This window comes from Oratosquilla oratoria, chromosome 41 (assembly GCF_046742065.1).
Source record: "Oratosquilla oratoria isolate Oo_2021 chromosome 41, ASM4674206v1, whole genome shotgun sequence".
Lineage (NCBI taxonomy): Eukaryota > Metazoa > Arthropoda > Malacostraca > Stomatopoda > Squillidae > Oratosquilla > Oratosquilla oratoria.
Window position 1 is genome coordinate 37,839,136 of NC_134817.1, and position 26,738 is coordinate 37,865,873.

General features: G+C 40.3%; 2 protein-coding genes across 5 annotated transcripts; one reads left to right on the forward strand and one right to left on the reverse strand.

Moving 5' to 3' along the window:
- Positions 1 to 5,280: 5,280 nt before the first annotated feature.
- LOC143021317 (uncharacterized) lies at positions 5,281 to 10,733 on the reverse strand. The gene is made up of 2 exons (XM_076178727.1): positions 10,287 to 10,733; positions 5,281 to 7,402 (listed from the first exon to the last, which is right to left on the reverse strand). Exons 1-2 carry the CDS (start codon positions 10,462 to 10,464, stop codon positions 6,723 to 6,725), a joined length of 858 nt encoding a protein of 285 aa, XP_076034842.1. The 5' UTR covers positions 10,465 to 10,733; the 3' UTR covers positions 5,281 to 6,722.
- Positions 10,734 to 12,681: 1,948 nt separating this feature from the next.
- Tcs3 (Probable tRNA N6-adenosine threonylcarbamoyltransferase Tcs3) lies at positions 12,682 to 22,050 on the forward strand. 4 transcript variants are annotated; one of them, XM_076178615.1, is made up of 4 exons: positions 12,683 to 12,911; positions 18,267 to 18,339; positions 18,655 to 18,823; positions 20,810 to 22,050. In XM_076178615.1, exons 3-4 carry the CDS (start codon positions 18,674 to 18,676, stop codon positions 21,665 to 21,667), a joined length of 1,008 nt encoding a protein of 335 aa, XP_076034730.1. In that variant the 5' UTR covers positions 12,683 to 12,911; positions 18,267 to 18,339; positions 18,655 to 18,673; the 3' UTR covers positions 21,668 to 22,050. The 4 variants fall into 4 exon arrangements, with proteins under 4 accessions (XP_076034733.1, XP_076034730.1, XP_076034729.1 ...); XM_076178618.1 differs by lacking the exon at positions 18,267 to 18,339 and having other exon boundaries at positions 12,682 to 12,911; positions 18,663 to 18,823; XM_076178614.1 differs by lacking the exon at positions 18,267 to 18,339 and having other exon boundaries at positions 12,685 to 12,911.
- The last annotated feature ends 4,688 nt before the right edge of the window (positions 22,051 to 26,738 follow it).

Consider the following 26,738-nt stretch of genomic DNA (forward strand, 5'->3'; position numbering starts at 1 on the left):
TCCGTCTCTTCATAGCTCTTTGGGATCCGCACGAGTCCTTGCTGGCTCGTGAGACTCCTCGGTCGTCCGGCCCGGCGAAATTTAGAATAAACCTGTCATAGATTAGAGTAGTATAGACCCCGTCCCCACTGGGCACACAACGTGTCTTTCCACGCGGCTGTCGCCAGTCGCCAAGGAACTATGTGACCCCTAGTATTGTCCCTTTGAGTCTACTGAGCACACTTCTTGTGTAGCAGGGGGCTTGTCCTCCACCCCGACGTGCAGAATGGAGTCTTCAACTCCACCTCTGCAAACGATAAAGACTTCCCCTGACGACCCTAATATCGATCCGGATAAGGCTAGGCACGTTTTTCTCCACTCAGACCAAACCCGATTAGCTGATCTCAATCCCTTTATTCTGAAGAAATGTTTGTGCTTTTATACTGATGATATCAACCAGGTTAGGAAACTTAGAAGCGGAGATCTCCAAGTTACCACCAACTCTGGGAAAGCCAAACGCGACTTGCTTAAGGCCAAGAAGTTTCATACCTTCGATGTTGTTGCCTCCCTCCCTAAGTCACTCAACTCCTGCAGAGGAGTAATCCACTGCAGATATTTGATGACCATGGACGAGTCTGACATCATCGAAGAAATGAAAGACGAAGGGATTCTAGATGTCAAATTCATAACCCGAATGGACCGAGAAAAGAACATGCGAGTGAACACGCCCCTTATTATCCTCACTTTCAACTCCACAACCCTCTCTGACCATGTCAAAGTTGGATACATCCATGTCTCAGTACGCCCATATGTCCCCAACCCCTTACGTTGCAATAAATGTTTTAAATATGGTCACCTTGCTAAGTTTTGTCGTAGCCAAACGATCGTGTGCGGTAAGTGTGCAGGAGAACATCCTACAGATTCCTGCTCTACAAATGTGTTTCAATGTGTCAACTGCCCCTCTAACAACAAGCATGCATCCACCTCCCGAGATTGTCCCACCTTCAAAATAGAAAAAGAAATTTGTACCGAGAAAGCAACTTGTGGCATCTCTTTCTACGAAGCACGGAAGCGTGTGATGGAAAGACAAGTTACCCCAACTAGTCCCTCCGGAGCAACTTCCTATGCTTCTGCAGTTAAGAAAACATACAGAACCGTTGAAACACAAACTGAGAGCAAGCACTCCGATAAGGACAAAGATCTCTGCCCACCTACCAAACAAACCACACACTCGCACATTCCTTCCCCGACTATCCCAGAGCTTCCACTACGTGTGCCTACACATGTGGAAGAGGATGTCCCCATGGAGATCGCCGGCTCCTGCAAACGACTATTAGTCCAATATCCAGCCCAGACAGAGCATCGGGGACAAAACACACCTCTCCCACTAAGGCCAAGAAAGGAAGAAATCGAAAAAAAAAAAAATAAATAAATAAATTAATTAAAAAAATGAAAAACATCCAGTGGAATTGCCGAGGTATTAGAAATAAACTAAATGACCTATCTATTTTCAACTCTATAAACAACCCCTCAGTTATATGTCTACAGGAAACATTCCTAAATCCCAGTGTTCAATTACACCTGAAAAACTTTACCATCTATAGGAAGGACAGGTTCGCGCCTGGAGTAGGGGTCGCAGTTGCTGTCAGCGACTGCCTTCCCCAAGCGGAGCTGCCATTATCCACAACTTTGGAGGCAGTTGCTGTAAAAACGAAAGTACAAAATAAACTTGCGTCCATCTGCTCCATGTATTTACCTCCAGACCAACCATTTCCGCTACAGGAGGTAGATAAACTTATAAGATAGCTGCCCCACCATAAACTTATAGTCAGAGACTTTAACTCCCACCATCACATGTGTGGGAGTCATAGAACATGTGCTCGAGGGGAGCAGATGGAGGCAGTTCTGAATATCAACAACTTGGTCCTCCTAAACACTGGCGATCCCACTCGTGTAGACAATGCTTGGGGCACATTTTTATGCATCGATTTATCCATATCATCTGTCTGACGACATAGAATGGACTACGCATGACGACACCATGCTCAGCGATCATTTCCCAGTCATCCTAAAAATTGGGGGTGACCACGTTACGGCTGCTCCAGCCTATGGAGACAACCCACCCCCTCCCTGTCACAAATTCATTATGAGGAAAGCCAACTGGGAAATGTATCGACGTACTACCAACGTCAACACCACAGGGGACAATATGGATGACTAAGTAGTCAATTTAACTTTATCCATTTTGAATTCAGCGCATAAGCACATACCATAGACCTCGGCATTTCACAAGCATAGAATTCCTTGGTGGACATCATACTGCAGAAAAGCACTTTGCAAACGGAATAGGGCTTATCGAACTTTTAAAAAGAACCCAATTTTACCCAACTTGATTACTTTTAAAAAGGCGCAAACAGAGGCCCGTAAAACCTTTAAACACTACAAGCGAAAGTCTTGGCGTGATTTTATTTCGACAATAAACATACACACCCCTCTAACGCAGATTTGGTCAGCCGTCCGAAGAATTGACAGCAAACATGCAACTACCCCCACCGACATCACAAACATAATAGCAGATACATTTACACAAACAAGCAATACAGATAACTATTCGCCAACATTCCTACAGCATAAACAAAGACTGGAAGCAGAGCCACTGGTCTTCCGTACACATACACATCACGAATACAATAGTCCCTTCCAACTACACGACCTTAAACAGGCTTTAAGCTCGTGTAGAGGGACCTCTGCTGGCCCGGATGAGATTAGGTATGAGATGCTGCAACATCTAAATTCAATCATCTCACTCAACAATTTACTGGAACTATACAACGAAATTTGAATTAATCATGACTTCCCAGAAACATGGAGACATGCCCACGTTATACCTATTCTCAAAAAGGGGAAGGACCCAAAGAGCCCTTCCTCTTATCGCCCTATAGCGCTTACCAACTGTTTATGCAAAGTATTAGAACGTATGGTTAATAACAGATTAAAATTCATTCTCGAATCTCAAGATTTAACAGTTCCTGCCCAATGTGGTTTCAGGAAAAATCGAAGTAGTCTCGACCATTTGGTCAACTTAGAACATGATATCCTTTCAAGTTTCGAGAGGAAAGATTTCCTTGCAGGTGGAAATACGCCAGTGATGTAAGGATCTAGGTGGGTGATGTAGGTGCAATTCATCCTCAGCCTTGCTATGGCGATTTCCTCCCGTCTATTTCTTCTGTATGATGTTAACCAGTCTGTTATGTGCTCCATTTGTTTGTGTGTGATGTGGAGATTGTCCCACTGGTGTTGCCAGTGGGCGTGTAATTGTTTTCTTATGATAGAATTGAAAGTGCCTATGTCTATGGGTATATATGTGATATAGTCCTTTTCTAACGCAGATTTGGCCAGCGTGTCCGCTTTCTCGTTTCCGGAGATCCCAATGTGGCTGGGAACCCAAGAGAGAGTAATTGACTTGTTGGTCGTCCAGAGTGCGCTAATGATTTTGGCCAGGAGAGAATTCCTCATTTGGTTACCTGATTTAATTGACTGTAATGCACTCAAAGAATCTGAGAAAATAACATAGTTACTATGTGTGTCAGATTGAGCATTTTCTATCGCTTTGGATATTCCGAAGAGTTCGGCAATATAAATGCTCGTATGGTCCGGCAATCTGAACATCATCCGGGTTGTGGAGCTATATAACACTGTCCCTGTCTTACGGCCACACTTGGAACCATCCGTATACAGTGCCCTGTGGTCAGTGTACCCGTTGATGACTTGTAGGGTCTTCTGTCGGAGTTCTTCTACCGAGCACGATTTCTTCTGGAGGTCTTCATTGATGTTGACGCTCAGGGTGATCTTTTCCCACAGTGGTATGTGGAACGTCTTCAATTTTTCAATAGACCACAGTGGCACTGAATACTGGTCGCACAAGGATCGGATCCTGATGGAAAAGGGATTAAGGCTGGAGTTGGTAAAGTGCTCGTATTGGGACGCCGCGCCGCCCGCTTGCAGGGATGTCGTGGGATACGAAGCACTTCGGCAGCGTAGCGGGTTGTAAGGAGTTCGCGCCTGTAATGGAGGGGGGGAACATTGGCTTCAACTTCCAGCCTCTCGATTCTTGTGCAGCGTAATGCTCCAAGTGCAAGTCGTAGTCCTTTGTTTTGGATTATAGGCGTTTTTACCAACGCATCAGAATATCAAACGCTATCAAACATGTTCAGGGGTTGTAACGTGGTTGTTGTTGCCGAACCATAAATCTGACACCCATAGATTTAGATCTAATTAGGCACTCATAAATCATTAGCAAAGATTTCCTATCTACTCCCCAATTTGTGCCCGTTAGTTTGCGTAGCAAATTAAGTCTCTTGTTGCACGCATCAACTAGATACTTTACATGGGGCTTCCAGTATAGCCTGGAGTCTAGTTTCAGGCCAAGGAAAAGGGTTGAATTTTGTACTGGAATGGGATTTCCGTGTAATTGCAGGTCGATTTCTGCCTGTTGACTTTACTTCCGAAAACTTAAATCCCCATTCGTCAGACCATTCCTGGAGCGAGTCCAGGGCAAGTTGTACGCGAGAGCCGGAAAACTAGCGTTCGATGAGGAATGCCAGATCCCAACGTCGTTAGCGTATAATGAGTATTTAAGGTTCCGAGGTGGAGCAGGTAGAATATCGTTGATAAGTAACATAAATAATGTGGGGCTCAACACACTTCCCTGTGGTACGCCATTTTCTTGTATGCGTACTGATGAAAAGCAACCTTGAATTTTGACAGAGAATGTTCGTTCTAGTAGAAATGTTTGAATAAAAATAGGGAGATTCCCTCTAAGGCCAAGTGCATAGAGTTTTTCGAGGATACCACGTCGCCATGCCATGTCGTAGGCTTTTTCTAAATCTAAGAAGCAAGCTACAACATTACACTACCTGTAAGACATACTCATACACTGCAAGAAATATAACACACAGCGCCAGGCGCTTATACATCACTGTAGACTCAAGAACATTCAATTAAACGTGACAAATCTTTTGGCCAATGGCTGTATCCTTATTGACAAAGTAGTGTTTTATTTGCGCACAACAGGACTGTTGTGGAAATTGTAATGGTAAATTAAACAGGATCGCAGGTTCACACCAGGCTTAATGACCCCATAATGGGTCGATAGCCTTAAGATACAAAAAGGTGAAAAAAAAAACCAGTCACGACTCACCTACGGGTCCGGCCAGTCGCGACACGAACAGAAAATTAAGGCCGTGCATAGTTCGGACGAATGACAGAGTTCAAGCAGGATAATTAAACTCTTCGTTGAAATTCAATATCATTACACTAACAAAAATAACAAAACATAATTGAACATAAAATAACAATAGCATATTACATATAGCAAGAAATAATATGGGTGTATTACCAAGTTGTTGAGGGCTTAAGTTTGCAACACGTATGACCAGGTGAAACGAAGTCTTGATTATGGTGTAAACGGATGTTGATATCGTTTGCTGTTGATCGCTCCAACGGTCACGGGGGTACGAATAGGTGGTTTGAGGTGAACGATAGCATCTGGTAGGGGACAGATTCTGGTAGGAGAAGCTTCTGGTAGTCTCTTCTGGTAGGAGAAGCTTCTGGTAGTCTCTTCTGGTAGGAGAAGCTTCTGGTAGTCTCTTCTGGTAGGAGAAGCTTCTGGTAGTCTCTTCTGGTAGGAGAAGCTTCTGGTAGTCTCTTCTGGTAGGAGAAGCTTCTGGTAGTCTCTTCTGGTAGGAGAAGCTTCTGGTAGTCAGAAACAAATAGATGGTTGATTATGTTTTTTGAATAGAGAAAATAACAGAGTCGCGTAGCTTATAGTCAAGCAACAATCTGGAGAGTATCCGTAGTTGTGGTCCAAAGGACTTGTTTAGCGGAGTTGTCGTAAATCGACGATTGTAGAGAATTTTTACATATATTCAGATGGGCCCTTGACTTCAGCAAGGACGTGACATTGCATGTTAGGCAGAATAGATTCTGTCGGTCAATTCATTGGATCTATGCTGCTCCGAGCAGAATGTCTGGACCAGACGAACGAATTTGTATCCGCGGCGCTGGTCCAGCATGGACTCTGAAGACGAAGCAGTTGGATAATTTCTGCTCCTTCGGCGCCGTCATCGTGAAAGACAGAGAACTATGTAGATGCACCCATTAACTTAATCGAGGTTGACTCATGGACAATTTTACACCATAATGAGCTACTTGAGAGCTGACAGTGCAAACTCTTCAAGTAATTCAGGATGTCTTGCTACATTACCTCTGACCTAGGGCAGTGGGCTAGATGCAAGGATGACCCGTCATCCAGGAGGGGCCAATATAAGAGGGAGGGAGGAGGTGAATGGGAATGGAGTATGTAGCTTTTCCCCCTTATGAGGGGGAAAAGCCGTTGGTATATGTATGCATGTACTTCAGGATGTCTCAAGAAAATTTTAATGAGCTCCTTGGTTTACTTGGTCCTTCTTTACAGAAACAGAAAGCCAATAAAAACATAAGGCGAAACATCCCGGCTATGGAGAGATCTGCTATAACATTAAGGTATGTAAAGTATATAACTATCAGTAGTAGACAGTTATTATAGATTCTTAACCGTCAGAGAATGCATTTCACTTTTAGTGCAATAAATGATGCACTAGGATTTCCTTTTGAATATGTAACCTATTTATCATACTTTATTGAAAAATAGTTAATGTGGTATTGGAAATATGGTAATGTAGTATTATGCGTATTTCAAATCTTTATTGGGTATAATATCCATCGCAAATGCTTGAGTTGTCAGAACATGGAGACAATGCCTGTGAAGTTGCAGGTGATGGTGTGGGAGGTGGCATTGGTTGACTATGTGTTGCTGTTGACTGTAAGGGCATGATATTAGGGGAGAAATTGTGTGATACGTGACTCACTGATGAACTTGGACCTGGCAAGAAATTATGTGGAGGGAAATATTGCTGATTAGTAAGTGTTGGATGCTGCTTATACCTCTTAAGGATATTCATGAATTCAAGCTTAACATCTAGCTTTGCACTCTCGGGGATACTTTTGAGATCGGGCAGCAGACTAAGCAAGTATTGTTTATCAGGGTCATCTGGCCTACTGACTTTCTTTGCCAAAGCTTGGAAAAGAACTTGCTCATCTGAAGGTGGTGTTTTCTTCTTCTTCTTCTTCTTCTTTTGGTACGTTGAAGAAGCCAGTGGTTGAGACTCTTCCTCTGCATTTCTACCCTCAGTTGGATCCTCTCCAGGTTCATTTTCATGTGGCTTTGTCTTGCAGATTGGAAGAAGAAAAGAAAGCTGTTTGAAGTACATATACTCCTTCCTTCCACTTTCTCGGGCAGATCCAGCCTTTTCTTTCTTGGTTGTCGCCAGTTCCCTTCTAAAGCAGTCTCTCAAACTCTTCCACTTCCGTTGTATATCTGCAGCTGTAATTAGATTAATTAATCATTATTAGTAATAATAATGATGGTCATATTCTTTTCATCATCACTATTATCATTATCAATAATATAAGCAGTAATCAAAATAATGTGTATCATGACATACTGCCCGTAATGTAGCAAAGTATGAAACTAAATTAACTTTATTTATTTTTCTTTCGCAGATTTGAGTTACACTTTCCGATTTGGAAGTTCCACCGCTAGGGGAATTGCCTATGATGTCTGCGAAAAATATGGCAGCATCTACATTGCCTGTTTTCCAGAACTGATGGAAAACATGTGAGGCTCATTCAACCAAGAGACTGTATTACTGGCTCTAGGTTATACTAATTATAGGCTTACTTAGGTGGATATTAGTTCCTATGGTAATGGATCAGATTGTTCAATCTATGAAAACAGTGACCTCTATGAAATAAAATGCAGCAAAATGCACCGCGTATCCTAAGTGTAAGCAAATGGAGACACTTCCTTCGTATTCGTCGGTAACGAAGTTTACGGTTCCTCTATTTACATTCTACGATAACACGGGACCATAAAACCTTCCACACAAAAAGAAAATATCTATCATCTATCAAGAGCAAAGTGATACATAGAAAGTGCGTTTGACATCTTGAAAAATGCATAGCGCATATTCCACAGACCATTAGATGTAAAGGTTAAGAATGTTGAAAATTATCAACGCGTGATACACTTCGCATAACTTTGTAAGCATTAGGCTACCGTGCAGAGATCTGGTGATGCTTGTATGCCCCCAAAGATTCAAATATAAGACCAAATACTGAAAAATATTATGAGAAAGGAATTTAGTTTGAAATGTAAACACATATCAAACATAAAATAAACACCTTAGTTGTTTTAAATGTAAATAAAAATTGATTACGTTCTTTTCCCTATATGATGCCCCCCTCCCCATTTGGATGCCTGGGCCCCGCCCCTTCACCACCCCCACTTTTGGACGCCACTGTGTGTAAAGGGCCCCATTCACGACAACGATTTTCAACCCCAACCCAGATTTCGAACATGGTCGGGGTTGGAGTTGTGGTTGGCGGCTTCGCCACTCACTGCAACAACCAATTGTCCAAGTTTTCGCAGTTGATCCGCAGTTCTATTGTGATAAGATGTCTGATCTCGACTCTGGCGATCTTTTTAATGTTGCTGTTTTTTTAGAGGCAGATAGAAAGCGCAAAAAAAAAAAGTAAGTGGTGTAAGTCTTGGCTTCAAAAAAGAAACAAGCTATCCCATAATCAATTATTAGAGGAACTGAGACTAGAGCCTAAAGACTATATGAACTATTTAAGAATGGATGAATCCACATTTTTAGAACTTCTGTCCTTGGTAACACCAATCATAAAAAAACAGGATACGATGATGAGGAAGGCTATTACACCTCATGAACGTCTCGTATGTACATTACGATTCCTAGCAACAGGGAGGTCATATGCAAGGTGGTCTAAATATACAGGTCAGACCGTTTACATTCTTCTGCGCAGCTTCTGACGTCATTTGGCTGAGTCCATTTTCTCTTTGTGATACACTGAAGAAAACTGTGAAACGCCAAGGAAGACAGGAACTATAATATTTTATATATATATATATATATATATATATATTATATATCATATATATTATATATTCATATATATAGACAGGAACTATAATATTTTATATATATTTATATATATATTTTATATAATATTTGTCAGAATATAACTAATTGCGTGGAGCAGTGCGAGCGAAGGCGACGTCATTTTCGAACGACGGACCAGCTTCAACTGACAGCTATAGGACCCGCTAACCCCACTTTGAACAGCCAGGTGACGTTCACGGGCCCGCTGCGCCAACTCCCTCGAAATTCGGTCGGAAGTGGTTAGACCTTATATTCTTAGATCTTGGTCATATGAAGACCTCAAATTTTCCTCCATACAATTCTTAACGAGCCAATTTTTTTTAACTACATCATCACGCGTAGCTGCGGGGTTTACTTCCATTTTGAAACGAGTATTTCATAAGCATTGTTTTTCATTATTTTATTCGAGTATTCTTTACTTTTAACTTTCCATGGGCATGGATGTTGACGGTATATCTCAATAATCTCTCTTACGAAATCTTTACTGTACGCTTCCATTTTTTTAGTTAGGTAGCACAACTATAGCTACAAACGCACGGTACGAAATTTTGGGCACAAGTGATAGTTTTGGTTGTCCGCACCCATCCACCACTCCAACCCCAACACAGACATAAAGCTCCGCCCACAAAATATCAGAAAAATCTGAACGACTCCAACCCCAACCACGACCTGCAAATCGGGGTTGCGATGTAGGTTGTTGGAGCCCATCCACGAGAAAATTTGGTCTGGGTTGGGGTTGGAAATCTGGGTTGGGGTTGAAAATCGTTGTCGTGAATGGGGCCCTTTAGAGAGAGGGATGGTGCAGAGTTTGAAAATACTCTGAATGATGGTGTTACCATCAAGCAGATGGCCCACGATCAGCTCTAATAATAAGAGATAAATTCACAGAAGAGGGATCAGTGTCTTGGCAAGCAAGACTGGTTGGACAAAAAGTTTAGGTATAATGAGAAGTTAAATGTAAGTAATAAACTATTATTACACATACACGCGAATTGATGTTGTGATAGATATGACCCCTGCTTACAGTATCAACACAAATACAACAGTAAACATTACACATCCAATATATAGTGAGAAGTTGAATGCATGCAGTTAGGTTGGTAAGATTTACTTTTCATTTCTAATCCAAATGTTTATTTCTTTGTGTAAAATATGCATTCGAGATGCATGATAATTCAGTGTTTGTATGCATGTAGCAGAGTAACATGCGGAGTTTATCATAATTATAACAAAGAAACATACCTGCTTTGTTTTTTCCTGCAGAATCCATCTCTTTGAATCCGGACACGAATATGTCACACATCTCCTCCCATGCCTTTGCTTTTGCTATTTTATTGCTGTAGTCGTTGCAGCGCACGTCCCATATCGCCGGTCGGTCTTCAAGTTCAACAATAAATCGATCTATATCGAGTGTATGCATGGTATACTAAAGGAAAAATAAAGAGATAAATGTGTAACCTGTTGATTAACCAACTTTCGGTATGTTACTACTAAGCAGTACGTCAGGCGTCAGTGACGTTTCGTGCCGGTCGCTCGTGTGCGCGGGTCATCGACACAAAGGCCTGCTACGCTGTGGCGGGGATCAGCGACTGCTCGCCACAGACGCTCGTCTGAGCGGCTTCGCTTCTAAACAGTAGAAACCAATGGGAAGCCACACATCGGCGCCGTGATGTGGCGCCACAGAGTCGCTCGTCTGGTCCCGGTCTTATCGAGTTCTGTGTATGTATGCGTATGCGCACGTACGTGCTTACGTGTGTGTGCGTGCGTACGTGTGTGCGTGTGCTCTTGTGTACGTGCTTACGTGTGCGCGTGTGTGTATGTGCGTGCGTGTGTGTATGTGCGTGCGTGTACGCGTGTATGTGCGTGCGCGTGTATGTGTGTGCGTGTGTGTATGTGCGTGCGTGTGCGCGTTTGTGTATGTGCGTGCGTGTGCGCGTGTATGTGCATGTGTGTGCGCGTGTGTGTATGTGCGTGTGTGTGCGTCTGCGCGTGTGCGTGCATGTGTGATTCACCATGCCCATGGTCTCGCCTCACGTGCTGGACTCGTGATCAACAGCTATTAACCTCCCGGATGAAAGCTCAGAGCTCATAAATGTCCGATCTATGGGTAATGCTGTGACCTTCCACAAACACACACACAAAAATCTGCTCACGAATGTTGGAGTGCCGCCTCCCAGAGTAGCGGTGTTGATATGATTTCAGCCATGGGTGGGAATTGAATTTGGACCGGTAGATTACCAGTTGTATGCAGTGCCACTGCGCCATCGAGCAGACACATAAACATGCATGCACACACATACTGAGCAAAACTCCAATGCGTTATATCATAACTAAATTGAATACTGTAAATACACATAATGAACAAAACAATTATCCATTTAGTTAAGAATTATAGAGTTGTTTTATACTTGAAGAGATCTTATAGCTCTCAAATTCAACATGGCAAAAGATAAAGTAAAAAATCAATCAAATAGACAAAGTAAATGCAACTTCGCCATAATAAACCATACAGGACTGAAAAAAAAATCTTAAGAAAAGAACTGGGAAAAGTTCAGAAAGGCAGGTTAGATGCAAAAGTCTAGGTGAACATTTATAACTGAGTGTTGAAAATATGTACCAATGGTGAATGGCAGAGAGTTTAGGAAATCAGGTTAGTTTAACAGAAATATGAAACAGCAATAGAGAGAGAGGGGCATGGAGAAGGCAGAGAAAGAGAAAAACCATAGAGACAGAAGAATACAAGAGAGCCACGAACGATATACAAGATCTAGAAAAGAAAAAGCTTCGAAACTGGTATAACTGAGAATGGTAAAGATGAGCCTAATATGTTATATATATTTCCAAATGGCAACCTGAAATACAGAGGAACTCTTCAAGCTAGAAATACATTGTGTAATATGTGATGGCATGATGAACGACAATCACCAGGTAAAAGGACTTCGATGAAAAGGAAGGAATAACTGGGAAAGTTGTGCTCTAAGCAATACAAAAGTGAGAGACCGAGAGGTACACAAATTAATCGAGAACTCGAACGTGAGAAGGGCCTCCCATTATTTGTGCAATTTTATTCATTTCTGGTTTAACATTTTCCTCTCCCCAAAAAAGCTTCCCTTGCTCCGTTCTTTTCTCTCACTTCATCCTCACTTTTTTTTTTTTTTTTTTTAATTGGGAGTGAAGTATCACGTCTTCATGACATCTTTCTTCTTCATTATCTTTCTTGAAATATTCTTACCTTTGCTTATTTCCATGACTTGCTGATTGCCTCGTTTGCAATGGTTTGTGCCTTGAATTTCATTTTAATTGACATGCTCCATCTTTTTGTATTCATCTAATAAAAATAAATTATTTATCTAATCTAAAACACGTCCACAACCTGGTCAGGCGCTCGTAATTTTCCATGATTAGGAATGTAATCTATCTAGCATTTTATTATCCTTTATTCCCACAGACTACGACTATGGCACATTTGTTTTTGTCTACTATATCTCCAAAGACTATAAATAGTCTTTGCTGTATCTCTGACAAGTGTCAAGAGTAGTAGTGGAAGTGCGAGGACTTCATGGGCTAAACAGCTAACAAAAAAATTAAATACGGCTCAAAATCAAGTAGATAACACTCATTGTATGACTTTGTCCAATGTGTCAAAGTAAATACATATCCCATTATCAATTAGATATGATCAGGTCATACATGAAAAAAGTGCTGCTCTATCCCTTGAAAGTTGAAAGAGCAAAATTTTTCCAACCGAATGAAGAAATCAAAACACAACAAAGGAGTGAGCGGCAATCGATCACAAAAAGAATAATTAGAATCGTGATTCTATTTCATTCATATAATTATTGTCAATAGAAATCGTTAATACTACAGGTGAAGTAACCCATGTTCTTCAGAAATATAATTATTGACGGTAATATGGCTTTTGCCCAGAAGTATTGCACTATGCACATTGATGATTGTGACATTCCACATGTGACAGGGTTAATTTTAAATTAGCAAATACCAATAAACGCATTCGCACTTTGGCAAGGTGCGAATGCGTTCACATACCAAGAACTGACCACATTTAGATTAGATGTTGTAGAATAGCATGCCCATGCAGAGGGGGGCTCCTGGGGGGTGCCCGAGCACCTGCCCCTTTGCTGCCTGAAAGTGTCCTTCACAAAAATATATAAAAATTAATGAAAAATTAGTTTCACAGGCTTTTTAGTTTTTCCATTTTCTTACCATTCACCATCATTCAATACACAACATATCTCACCAGAAACACATAAGTAGGTAGGTCAAACACCACCAGAGGCGCCACCGTCGATGAGCCCAATAGCGCGTCATTTTATGCGCACGCCATGCAAACGGCCAAATTTACATACCGCCGGATATTTCATTCATACAAATGTTATACGAGTGTATTTACTACGATCGTAGTAAATTTCAAACAATTACATCATCAGTTACATGTCGGTACATAAAAACATAAGATAAACATGGCGGCTTGCATTCAGCAGTAAATCGAAAATTGGTTTATGTTTCAGCGTAAAAAATGAGCTAAATAAATTCAGAGTGCGGGCAACTAACCAAAAATAACGAAAACTACTAGTCTCGCGGATTATTCTTATACCAAAATAAAGGCAGCGTGATACGGTAGAGTTGAGAAATCGGTGGTACTAATTAGTTTTTTATTCTATCGGGTCGGATTAATTATCGGATAACATCAACATCCATCCCGCCATCTTATCAAACTTCACTCTATTAAGTTTCTTACTATTATGTTATTAGTGTAATAGACTTATAGTTGAATTATTTGAACTATTTTCTTTAAAATGTGTGATTTTCATGTAATTTGATCAAAGAGAAGTTACGTTTTTATCCTCCGTAATATTACGGACCACAGCTACGATTCGTCCTGCCCGCTATGATCACTGGTGGTATGGATCAAACTACACTATTAAGTTTGTTACTATTGTACTATTAGTGTAATAACTTGCATATAGTTGAATTATTCAAACTATTTTCTTTAAAATGTGTGATTTTAATGTAATTTGACGGTATTCGTAGCTGTGGTGGGTAATTTTGCAAAGGATAGAAACGTAATTCTATGATCAAATTACATGGAAATCACACATCTTATAGAAAATAGGTCAAATAATGCCACCATATATTAAATTTTTATATAAAATTGTGCCTGTCAGTAAAAACCGTCATTGTTTACGTTTGATCGGCGATTAGTCAGACCGCACGTTTCGGCCCGATTTTCCGGGAAAAAATAGGCCCGATTTAATTCCATTCAAAATGCAATATCTCGAGAACTAGGACAGCTAGATGGATAATTCAAATTGCATTATACTCATAGCGACTTTTTGCATCCCATGAGAACTACTTCAGCTCAAATATCAGGAATTTCATTTTCATGTTGACCTAGCTAACATAAGCCAAGTCACAAAATTGTTGGTTGGGTGAAACTCTAAATTGATGTAGGCATAAGTGCATAACTTCAATAATTCATTACTTGAAAAGTACACATATGCAACGGAAATGATGTACACCATCATTCAATACACAACATATCTCACCAGAAACATAAGCCACACCACAAAATCGTAGGTTGGGTGAAACTATAAATTGTCCGAAATGATAATGTGGAAAATGGTGTTGCACCCTACCAGATAGTTGCCAAATGCGAATAATACAAAAGAGTGAAGTGCCCAATTTCTACCCCAAAGCACTTGCCCTTTGCAATGTCTGCACAGTACTGTAAAATAGTGATGTATTTATAGAATAGTATGTAACTAATTGTAGTACACAGGAAAGAAGTTACTGTATAGACACGGTAAAGGAAACATGGACTGGAGGTGAAGCTTTTATTCCTGACGTTTTGTCTAACGACTTTCTCAAAGGAATCCTTTGAGAAAGTCGTTAGACGAAACGTCAGGAATAAAAGCTTCACCTCCAGTCCATGTTTCCTTTACCGTGTCTATACAACTTGTTCACATGGATTTTCAAAGAAGTTACTATCATGGAGTCCTGTCTAATAATCCAACTCCTTCAGGTTCATGTATCATTGCAAAATTGGAGCTATGTTTCTAGGCTATTCTTTGAGTATCTGTATCTGCAGAAAACTATTTCTTCTCGTCCTATAGGTGTGTGGTCGTTTTTAGTTTGTTCCTATGACCTTGCAATGCCCCCCCCCTTTATATTCCAAACCAAGAGATCCTCTCACACTTTTGTCTGCCCCTTTAGTGACTTGTACCACAATGAGGGTCTCGCTAATTACCGACCAAAACTGACCAAACCCAAACAAGGACAGTTTTTGCTCAAATGCACAATTGTATATAAAAAATTAGCATATGGTTGCATTATTTGATCTATTTTCTTTAAAATGTGTGATTTCCATGTAATTTGATCAAAGAGAAGTTACGTTTTTGTCCTCTGCAAAATTACCGACCACAGCTACAAATACCATCCAACTCATTAATTACCAACCAAACCCGAACTAGGATGGTTTTTGCTCAAATGCACAAATTATATAAAAAAAAAAAAATTAGCATAGGGTTGCATTAGTTGACCTATTTTCTTTAAAATGTGTGATTTTCATGTAATGTTTTACTAATCATCCATCACTCCATTATTGCCCGGCCACATTTTGTATTATGCATTTATTGCGAAAATGCCAGTTCTATAGGTCTGAATACGTACTAAATAGCACCTGCCTAACTGTCGAAGTACAACTTCACCTCCTCATACTTCGTTTCCCACACCAGAATCACCTTAATTACGTCCTAAAGGCCGATTTTATACCCCAAGCTACCCCCAAAATATTTCTATCAGGGTTGCCAATTTTGTCAATAGATAAAAAAAATTAGGTGCCTTTTATAGCCAATGGATGGGGCTACTTGGTCATTACCACATATTTGACCCTTAACATAATGCCTATTTTTGGCGAATTTTGAATTTGCAGCTTGCAACGTATGCCGCTGATACTCAATCCATAAAACAATGACGTATGCAGCTGATGCTGTAGGGGTTAAGGTTATGTTAGGTTGATTATTGTCTTTAACCCTAGAAAGGATTGAAAAAAGAGCATACACTATCAGTCGTATGTATCTTGATGTCACTATCTTTTAACCTCTTCAATACAAGTCAAATTCTCGTGTGTAGCATTGGATGCCTAATGTTTGATGCATCACACTACTCACATTATAGAATATAAAGTCATTGCAGTATTACTCTTTCTCTCTCTCACTGAGTAAATACAGAAAATGTGATTTAACAGGTTCACAGAATTCAGGGGTCACTCAGCTACAACTACAAAATAAATATAATCAAGATGCCGACACCGGCATCCTTGTACAGCCGCTCATGCCACATGATGCCTATGCAGGTGTCATCATATCAGAGGTTAAATGTAAAAAATTTAAATATTACTATTATTTATGATTCTTACAAAGCACCATTTGGTAAATGTATATACTACTTATTTTTAACAGTTTCTTAATGAGAAAAAAAAATCTTAGAAAAATAGATTTCATAAGAGCAAAATAAAAGATTGGCAAGCCTTATTACTATACATATCCCTATATTTACTTGTTAGGTTAGGTTACCATTACTGTTGTAAAATTTGCAAGGTTTTGACTTTTATCTACGGTCCATAACAATACAAAATGCACAAATAATTTCCAACAGTCATCCCAGCAATCAAACCGAGACTTAGCTTGGTGCCAAGCCATTACCTTACCAATTGAGGTATAAGAGTTCCTATGGCTCTCTTAGTAAGGTGACTGCTTGGCATCAAGCTAGGTCTTTGTTCAATTCCCAGGGCAACTGTCAAAAATTATTTGTGTGATTTTCGCTGTTACTAGCAATTCACTTCAAGACGATATGTAATAATCCAACACAGCAACTATAGAATGACTGCTAAGATTACCCAAACTTACATAGACAAATTAGAACAGTGGCTAAGACAAAATAGAATGGAAGCCTCCAATCAGAATTCATCAGTGATATAACTCACATCAAACAATCCTGAATCAAAGAAGTGTCCTGTTGTGAAACTGAATGAGTACTGATTCTCTCACCAGCTTATACAATGAGAAGAAGCAGAATAGTCACTCGTTACTAGCTTTCCCTATATGGAAAAGGTGAAGGGAATACTGTTGATACTGATATAGAGATCTTTTGGCCCCAGTCCAGAAACTGAGTGTCACAGCACCTGTAGGTGAAGGTGAGGCTGTTGACGAGTTTTGGAGACTGGTAGCATGGAGATGATTGTGATGTTTATCTTGCAAGACCACCTCTTGGAGGAACCCTTCATTAGTCCCTGCACTTACCTAATTACAATATGCAGGAAAGAACTTCTCTCTTGGAATCCCATCAGTTTTTCTCCATCTGTCAAACTTATGTTTATGGTTTTAGATTGATCTATAATGGTATTCCAGGAGTTGGGGAATCAGTATGGAAAAATTAGATTCTTGATATCCTTCAGGTTTATATTCTTTTTCGGTATGTTCCAATGACTTCTTGATGCCCTCCCATCTCAAACTAAAAAAAAATCTTGTGTGTCACATTTATACACATCTTTCACTGACCTAAATACCATGGTAATATTATCTCCTTCTCTTCAAAACACACCATGTTTGTCTTCATCTGGAGGTACAGCCCTAAGATCTCTTCTCAATTTTGAAATTTCTTCTCTTTTTCCCATTGAGAGCTGACAAATATCAACTGCTGTCCTCCTCCTCTAGCCAGACCCACACTAATACAACACAAATAGGAGTCCAATGTTCCTTTTGAGAAAGATCTATGGGATAGCTTGAGGATTATTGTTTGTTTCAGTCAGGTTGTGGGCTTCCAGTCAATGTAAGTCAAGGCATCAACAGTTGTTATTATTTGCTAATTTCTTATCATTATCATTATTATTATTATTATTATTATTATTATTATTATTATGATCATTATTACTTTTGATGTTATTGTTACCCACTTCATAATCACATGTGAATACTTGAACACTTCCATGTACAAAGTATTCTCACAAATACATTTCAGCACAATTTGCTGCACTATTGGTAGCTTAACACTGGTCCTGATTAATAGTGCAACAAGCTATATAAAAAATTATAACAATAGTTTTATATCTTTTTTAGAAAGTTGCTAATCTAATTTACTTTTTTTAAGATTATTTACTGGGTATAACTTGAAAAGTGGAATGAAAGTAATGGATCATTTCAGATGGTGCCTCCACATCTCCCATTGGAATGTCAATGATTCAAAATATTTAGGCTTAGCTGTACATTTATTGTGGGTGAGGAATTTTTCTTTTTCTTGAGGAACTATATTCAATCATGCACATTGTAAACTATTCATTTGTGTAAATAGATGTTATATTAAAACTGGTTTAGTTTGAAATAATCAGGGGGGAAATAAAGTAATTCAGAAGTACAGTTATTGGTCCTTTGTCCTATCTCTTGAGTGAAAAAGTATGATTGAAGTTAATTTTTTCTGCTAGTGTTAAATAGTTATTGAAACTGGTTTACACACTTACAAATGAGTTTGCAGGTGGTAAGAAAATTCTGAATATGATTTGTCTCCTTGGTCTCATAAACTTTTATTTTAATAGTGTTTCAGGAACTGCAGAGATGGTTATTGTAATAGGAATGGAAGGGAGTGCCAACAAGATTGGCATAGGTGTGGTTAAGGATGGGAAAGTACTGTCCAATCCACGCCGCACTTACATCACACCACCTGGCCAGGGCTTTGTGCCACACGATACTGCGAGACATCATCAGGTAGGGCAATGCTTAATACTAATTTTTACTTCTTTTTTTTGTTTATTTATTTTTATTGTTATTATTTTTATTATCATTATTGATATGTACAGGTAGTTCTTAATTTATGCAATATATAGGAACTGAGAGGCATTGTGTAAATAAGAAATTACATAAGTCAAATGGGGGGGCACATAGCAGAGTTGTATGTGTTACTGCTGCCTTAGTGACTGCAAAATATAAACTAGAAAAAGACCTTTCTAAAACACGTGTGGGCCCTTTCGAGCAGCATTGCCAGATCAGATTTTGTTGCTGTGTATCTGCTTTTTATTTTTATTTTCCAAAATCTGTACTGTATGTGATGCTCTTTGCATTTTCTGTTTTTTTTTTTTTTTTATTAAAGTTCATTCTAGAGATGAATAGTTTTTTAAAAAGTATTTCTGGATGAAAAAAAAGAAAAGAAAACAAGACTCATGTTAATTCAAACAGACCACATAATTAGAATGAAATGTATTATTTTATCAGTTAAGTTAAATAAAATTCATCTAAAACAAACTCACGTAAATTGAGAAGTACGTATGTATGTGTGTAATATATATATATATATATATATATATATATACAGGTAAACGTCGACTTACGATGGCATTAGGTTTCGATAGAGCCATCGTAAGACGATCTCATCGTAAGTCGATCCCCACTCTGTTCCGTGGTCACTGTACCTAGCCTACCTGTATATTAACCACCAGAGATACTGAATATAGCCTATTAAACATGTACAGTAGTTTATTTAATTATTTTTATCCTTTTTACCATATTCAAACACTATAACGGAACTTAAATCTCGCGGGCAGCAGCCAATGCCAGCCGTACGACGTGACGTAATAATACTCGCATCATAAAATATAGTCACCGCTTATATCGATCGTTCTCTCTTTCACCCGCGAATTTTGAAAACTACAGAGAATGGGATTTAGGGCACATTTGAGAGAATGTAAAAACACAGGGGCGACTACAATAAATATAATCAAGACGCCGATATGGCAGAGTCGCGAATCCACTTGCTCCTCATGACGCCTACGAGTGCGGCACCGTATGGAAGGGGTTAAATTATCATATCGTCGTCGTCGTCGTCGTCATCGTAAAGTCGAACAATCGTAAGTCGCGGCCATCGTAAGTCGACGTTTACCTGTATATATATATATATATATATCATATTCATTCATTTTTTAGTTAGTTTATTTATTTATTATTTTTTCAATTAGTTATTTAAAAGTTTTCTAAGTTCATGAGCTAGGAGCCAATAAATCCTTTCATGAATTGAATCCCATCATCTAATAGTGGACTTACTGAATTGTGGACTCATCCTAAACTGAGAAGATATACTTCTTCTCCAGCAATTGAAACTATTTGTGTCCACCTACAAGAGAAACTAGGACCCAAATATGTCCTCTCTCACTTTCCTCATTTAACAACAGTTTATATAGGATATTATACACAGTAGTACTTACTGTCTCAATTTTTTCACGGTGTGTGAAAACTGCATATAAAAAAGTCCCAAAAACATTTACTCACCCTTTGAAATATTTTGTAACATTGGTGAATTCACTAGTCTGCTTATATGCCACCCACACTCAGACATTTACTTGCCTCCTTTACTCTTAATTCATGATTGCTTCCACCCCTTAATTCATTGTCACATTTGACCCCCAAATGCTTTCTCTTAATTTCCACCAGCCTCCCTCCCTACAAACTCATATGTGGCCCACCACCATCACTCCTTATATATCTCACCACCTTAATTTTATCAATATTTGCTCTCAGATTTATTATTTCACACATCTTTTCAAAATATAGTGGAAGCTTGCATGTCAGGTTCGTAGGGCTGCAACTCATCCTTCCTGCAAGAACTATATTAGCAAAGGAGTAAAATATGCTCACTTGAATACTGTTTTGTATTGTTTTGAATATACAAAGGAATCTAAGAAAACTTGTGATTATTTGCAGAATCATGTATTGGAAGTACTGCACCAGGCATTGGCTGAAGCTGATGTCACAGCCCAGGATGTGGATGCCATCTGCTACACCATGGGGCCAGGCATGGCAGCTCCTCTCATGAGTGTAGCTGTGGTTGCACGAACAATCAGTCAGCTTTGGGATAAACCACTTGTTCCAGTCAACCACTGCATTGGTCACATTGAAATGGGTCGTCAGGTCACTGGAGCTGATAATCCAACTGTTCTATATGTCAGTGGTGGAAACACTCAAGTTATCGCTTACCTAGAAAAACGTTACAGAATTTTCGGGGAAACTATTGACATAGCTGTTGGAAACTGTTTGGATCGATTTGCACGCCTCATCATGCTGTCAAATGATCCAAGCCCTGGGTACAATATTGAACAAATGGCCAAAAAGGGGAAGAAGCTCTTACCACTTCCATACTGTGTCAAAGGAATGGATGTATCTTTTTCTGGCATTTTGTCTTTTATTGAGGAGCGGGCAAAAAACCTACTTTCTAGTGGAGAATACACCAAAGAAGATTTGTGCTTTTCACTTCAAGAAACTTTGTTTGCAATGCTGGTGGAAACTACTGAGAGAGCCATGGTTCACTGTGGGTCAGAAGAAGTGCTAATCTGTGGAGGTGTTGGGTGCAACTTGAGACTACAAGAGATGATGGCCACCATGTGCAAAGAGAGAGGAGCCAGACTGTATGCAACAGATGAAAGCTTCTGTATTGACAATGGAGCTATGATTGCACAGGCAGGTTACCTTATGTTTAAGTGTGGAACCACTATCCCAGTTGAGAAAGCCACAGTGACACAGAGATATCGAACTGATGCTGTATTTGTCACTTGGAGGGATTGAACACCAATAGACCAATAGTGGATACCTATCAGTGGTGGTCTGCAAGATGGATGTTGGAGAAAATCATCTCCCCGCTGCATGTCTTCAAATCCCATTAACTATCACCTTTCCAACTGGAAATGCACTCCTAAAGTATTGGCATTTCATCCCCAGATTAGACTAGTGAAACAGAAATGACAGTCCCGAGTTTCTACCCCAAGGACCACACCAGGTTGCTTTGTGTTGTGGGTTTCCAGTCAGTGGAATTTGAGGCAACAGGTTTGTTAGTATTGAACCATGAAACACCTGCTATTTTTTTTCTGATGAGTGATTTTTAAAAACATGTGATATTATTACAAGCTAACTACTGTATTATAAGATTGTTATTAAATTTTGAATACATATTTCAGTTTTCCTAAATATGATCCATTTTTTAGTTGGTTGAAGTATTATAATCCTGGTATGTGCACACACACATAGACGGATTCACAGCGAAGATTGGAGCTCCGAAAAAGAAGGGAAATTTTCGTGGATCTCAATGTCAAGGAAGTACCTTTTTGTATTTATAGGGAAGGGGGAAGCTCATGGTGTAGTGGGAAGGTGATGAAAAAGGAGAAGGGGAGGGATTACTGAGGGAAAAGGAATGAAATGAGGAAGGGGACTTGGTCCAGGCAGGCAGACGCCATGTTAACAAACGCGGCCCGGAGGATTTTGGAGATGAAGAAGGGGTTAACAAAAATGTAAAGATTAGAAATATAGGTAAGAGCAGCACAATGGAAGGTGAAAATAAATTTCCATGGATTTCCCGATTAGCAAACCTAGAAGAAAAAATTGAGAAAATTGTCAAACATTGGGAGGATAGGTTCGGTCAATTTATGCAGAGTTGAAAAACTGGAAGAATTAGAGAAGGTGAACCAAAAACTAACTAAAGAAATAGAAGTATTAAAAAGACAGATAAAATAAGTAAAAGATGAGAATGAGAAATTAAAGAGGAAGAATAAAGAGTAGCTAAAGAAGCACAGGGTTGGAAAAAAATCCAAGAGAACAAAATTGCATTTAATGATATAGTGAAACAGCAGATGAAAGAACAAACTGAAGACACAGTTATTAAAGTGATGAGACAGAAGGAGAATATAGTAAGAGACTTAGCAGATAAAAAGAAAGGTATAATTATATTAGGGATGGAAGAGAAGTATAATCTAAATAGGACTACAAGAATTAAGGAGGAAAAAGAAAAAGTAATATATTAGAATTAGTTGTGAACGGAAGATGAACCTGAAATAGGAAGACAAATTGAAGAAATGTATAGGCTCGGGAAATATAGTACAGATATGACCAGACCAATTAAGGTTAAATTCAGGTCACAAAAGACAGCAGAGAATATCTTAGCAAAAACAGGGAAACTAGCAGACAGCAATTTAAACAGGTATGGATAAAAAGAGAAATGAATAGAGAGGATGAGAAAGCAAAAAGAACAGCTTTCCCCACATAGTAATAGACATTTGGAACAAGTTAGATGAGAAAGTGGTGTGTGCAAAAACAATACATGAATTTAAAAACAGTTTAGATAAAATGAGATATGAAGACGGGACACCACGAGCATAGTAAAATACAACTAGTTAAATACATGTCAGTAGAGGTGACAACGAAATTTAGTCTCCAGAGAAAACTGCAAATTCCGAGGATCACAACGACAAGGAAGTACCTGTGTTGTATTAATAAGGAAGGGGAAAGCTTGTGGTGTAGTGGGAAGGTGAAGAAAAAGGAGAAGGGGAGGGATTACTGTGGAAAATGGAAGGTAATGAGGAAGGGGATGAATGGGCCCAGGATCTTAGGAGAGGTGTAAACAAATGGGTGGCAGAATATACAGACGAACAACAAAGAAACAGGTGTGTGAAGAGCATAAATATAGATAATAGCAACTCCATGGAAAAAGATGATAACTGCTTTTATGGATTCAAAGAGAGAGGAGGGGACAACCTCCCCTGACTAGTGAATCTACAGAAACTAAAAAAATAAAAAAAAAAAAAAAAAAAAAAAAAAAAAAAAAAAAAAAAAAAAAAAAAAAAAAAAAAAAAAAAAAAAAAAAAAAAAAATAAAAAATAAAAAAAAATGAATGAAGAATGGAAGGTTAGGTTTGATCAATTAACCCTAGTTGCCGAGAAAGTTGATAAACTGGAAGAACTAAGAAAAGAGAATAAAAATCTAAAGAAGTAGAATAATTAAAAAGACAGTTAAGAGACTGAGGAGTTAAAGAGGAATAACAGAAAATAAAAGAGTCCATAACAAAAGAAGTAAGTGGTTGGAAAAAGGTTCAGGAGAATAACAAAATTGAATTTAGAGATATAGTTAAACAACAGATGAAGGAGAAGGCACAGTTATTAAAGTGATGAGAAAGAGAATATAGTAAGATACTTAGCAGATAAAAAGAAATTTATAATTATATTAGGGATGAAAGAGAAGTATAATCTAAATAAGACTACAAGAATTAAGGAGGAAAAGGAAAAAGTAAATATATTAGAAGTAGTTCAAGAAGATGAACCAGAAATAGGGAAACAAATAGAAGAAATGCATAGGCTCGGGAAATACAATACTGATAAGACCAGACCAATTAAGGTTAAATTCAGGTCACAAACGACAGCAGAGAATATCTTGGCAAAAACAGGGAAACTAGCAGACAGCAATTTAAACAGGTATGGATAAAAAGAGAAATGAATAAAGAGGATGAGAAAGCAAAAAGACTAGAAGCTAAAGAAAAGAAAAAAAATAAACGAGAAAAGAACAGAGTCAGAAAAAGATAAATTCTATTGGAGAGTAGTGAATATGAAAGTGAGGAAATGGTTCATAGCAGAGAAAAACGGAAGGGAAACAGAAAACACGATGGAAATAGCAGAATATTAAGAGTGTCTTACACAAATATAGATGGATTAATAACAGGCTTGAACGAACTGAATGATTACCTTGTAGCGATGCTACTATTGGTGAAGAGAAAGGTTTTGGTGAGTTCGTCTCCTTTATTGTAAGGTACGAGTGAACTGATTTTACATGCGGCGGAAGCCGATATATATACTGCGTGGGCAAGTTACCCGTGGTGCGTAATTAGGTAATTGCACTGGGTTAGGTCGGGTCAAGCAGGGTCGCGCTGGCAGAGAAGCGTCAGGTCGTGGACATCAGTCACGTTCCCTGCCACGTGACTTGTCGCGGCTGTACAATACTCCCCTCTTAAATTTGCCTTGGCTTAAGGGGGCGTCCTGCACGTGAGAATTTGGTGGGCGGAGTGTCGAGGTGTGCCGGTTTTAGGCGGTCGATGGAAACCCATTCTGGCCTGCCGGAGATGGTCTTGTCTTTACGTTCAAGGACAAGATGGGGGCCAGTGTAGGGACGGGTGAGTGGTGGGGTGTGAGCGTCCGTCTTCAGGAAAACGTGCGTCGAGGTGTGGAGGTGTTTTGTGAGGTATTCCTTCACCTCCCGGTGATGTGTCGGCACGCATGGGGCAAATTTGCCGACAGTGCGTCGAAGCTGTTGCAGGCTCTCGGGAGACTCCTGTGGAGGGAAGAATTCTGCGGGCACGACGAGGGTTTGGCCGAAGACCATCTCTGCTGGAGACACGTTGAGGTCGTCCTTGATGGCTGTCCGAAGGCCAAGGAGTATCCATGGTAGCTGGGGTAGCCAGGAGCCGTTGTTGCAGCGTGCCATAAGAGATGCTTTGAGTGAGCGGTGGGTTCGGTCGACCATGCCGTTGGCTGCGGGGTTGTAGGAGGTAGTGTGGTGGACTGTAGTACCCAGGAGTTCAACGAGAGAGTGCCACAGCCGCGACGTGAAGCAAGTTCCTCGGTCGGAGGTGACGTGTTCCGGGAGGCCAAATCTGGCTATCCATCCACTGAGAAATGCTGTAGTGCAGGATGAGGCGGTACTATCCTTCATGGGGATGACCTCCAACCAGCGGGTCGATCTATCGATGGCGGTGAAGAGGTAACGATGGCCTTCCGACAGGGGGAGTGGGCCGACGACGTCGACATGAATGTGTGCGAAGCGTCGTCGGGGCTGATGGAATGATCCGATGCCTGATTCAGTGTGGCGATGAATTTTGCTTTGCTGGCAGGCAATGCAGGATCTGGCCCACTCCTTTGCGTCCTTGGAGATGCTGTGCCAGATGAATTTCTGCTTCAGGAGCTTCGCAGTGACGCGCCCTGAAGGGTGAGACAGGCCGTGTATTAAATTGAACACTTGACGTCGGAAGGCAGCTGGGATGAGGGGTCGTGGGCGGCCGGTACTGATGTCGCAGAGGATGGTGTGGTTGTCGTGAAAAGGGACGTCTTGCCACTTAAGGGATGTGATGGATGTCCTGTAGGCAAGTGTTTCAGGATCCTCCCGTTGCTCTCTGGCAATAGCTGCGTAGTCGAGGCCGAGTTGAACTGCGTCGATGGCTATTCGGGAGAGGGCGTCTGCGACGGGGTTGTTTGTACCGGGGACGTGCCTGATGGTGCAATTGAACTCGGCGATGGCGGAGAGGTGGCGGCGCTGTCTGGCAGACCAAGCGTCCTGTTGTTTTGTGAAGGCGTGCACCAGAGGTTGATGGTCGGTGTTGATGATAAATGAGGAGCCCTCGAGGAAATGGCGAAAGTGGCGGACGGCGTGGTGGATGGCGAGGAGCTCTCTGTCGAAGGTGCTGTTGCTGAGCTCGGCCTTGGAGAGTTTCCTGCTGAAGAAACCGAGAGGTGTAGGTCTGCCACTGAGGGTTTGTTCGAGCACACCCCCTATGGCGACATTGCTGGCGTCCGTTGACAGTTGTAGCTGGGCACCTGGTGCAGGGAAGGAGAGGGTGGTGGCACGGGCAAGGGCTTTTTTGGCGTTGACGAAGGCAGCTTCCATGGCGGGGTTCCACAGGAGGTCCTTTTGTTTTCCGTGAATGGGGTTATAAAGTGGGTGCAGCGTTTGAGCGATGTTAGGGAGGAAACGGTGATAGAAGTTGACCATCCCAATTAATTCCTGCAAGGGTTTGATGGCAGTAGGTTTGGGAAATTTGTCGACTGCGGCGACTTTATCCTGCAGGGGACGAACGCCGTCAGGAGAGATGAGGTGTCCCAAAAAT

Excerpts from the sequence above, each read along its gene's own strand:
- Tcs3 (XM_076178618.1), top strand. The coding sequence starts at position 18,674 with ATGGTTATTGTAATAGGAATGGAAGGGAGTGCCAACAAGATTGGCATA. Across the intron at positions 18,824-20,809 it reads ATACTGCGAGACATCATCAG|AATCATGTATTGGAAGTACT; the intron begins GTAGGGCAATGC and ends GATTATTTGCAG.
- LOC143021317 (XM_076178727.1), bottom strand. The coding sequence starts at position 10,464 with ATGCATACACTCGATATAGATCGATTTATTGTTGAACTTGAAGACCGA. Across the intron at positions 7,403-10,286 it reads TGCAGGAAAAAACAAAGCAG|CTGCAGATATACAACGGAAG; the intron begins GTATGTTTCTTT and ends ATCTAATTACAG.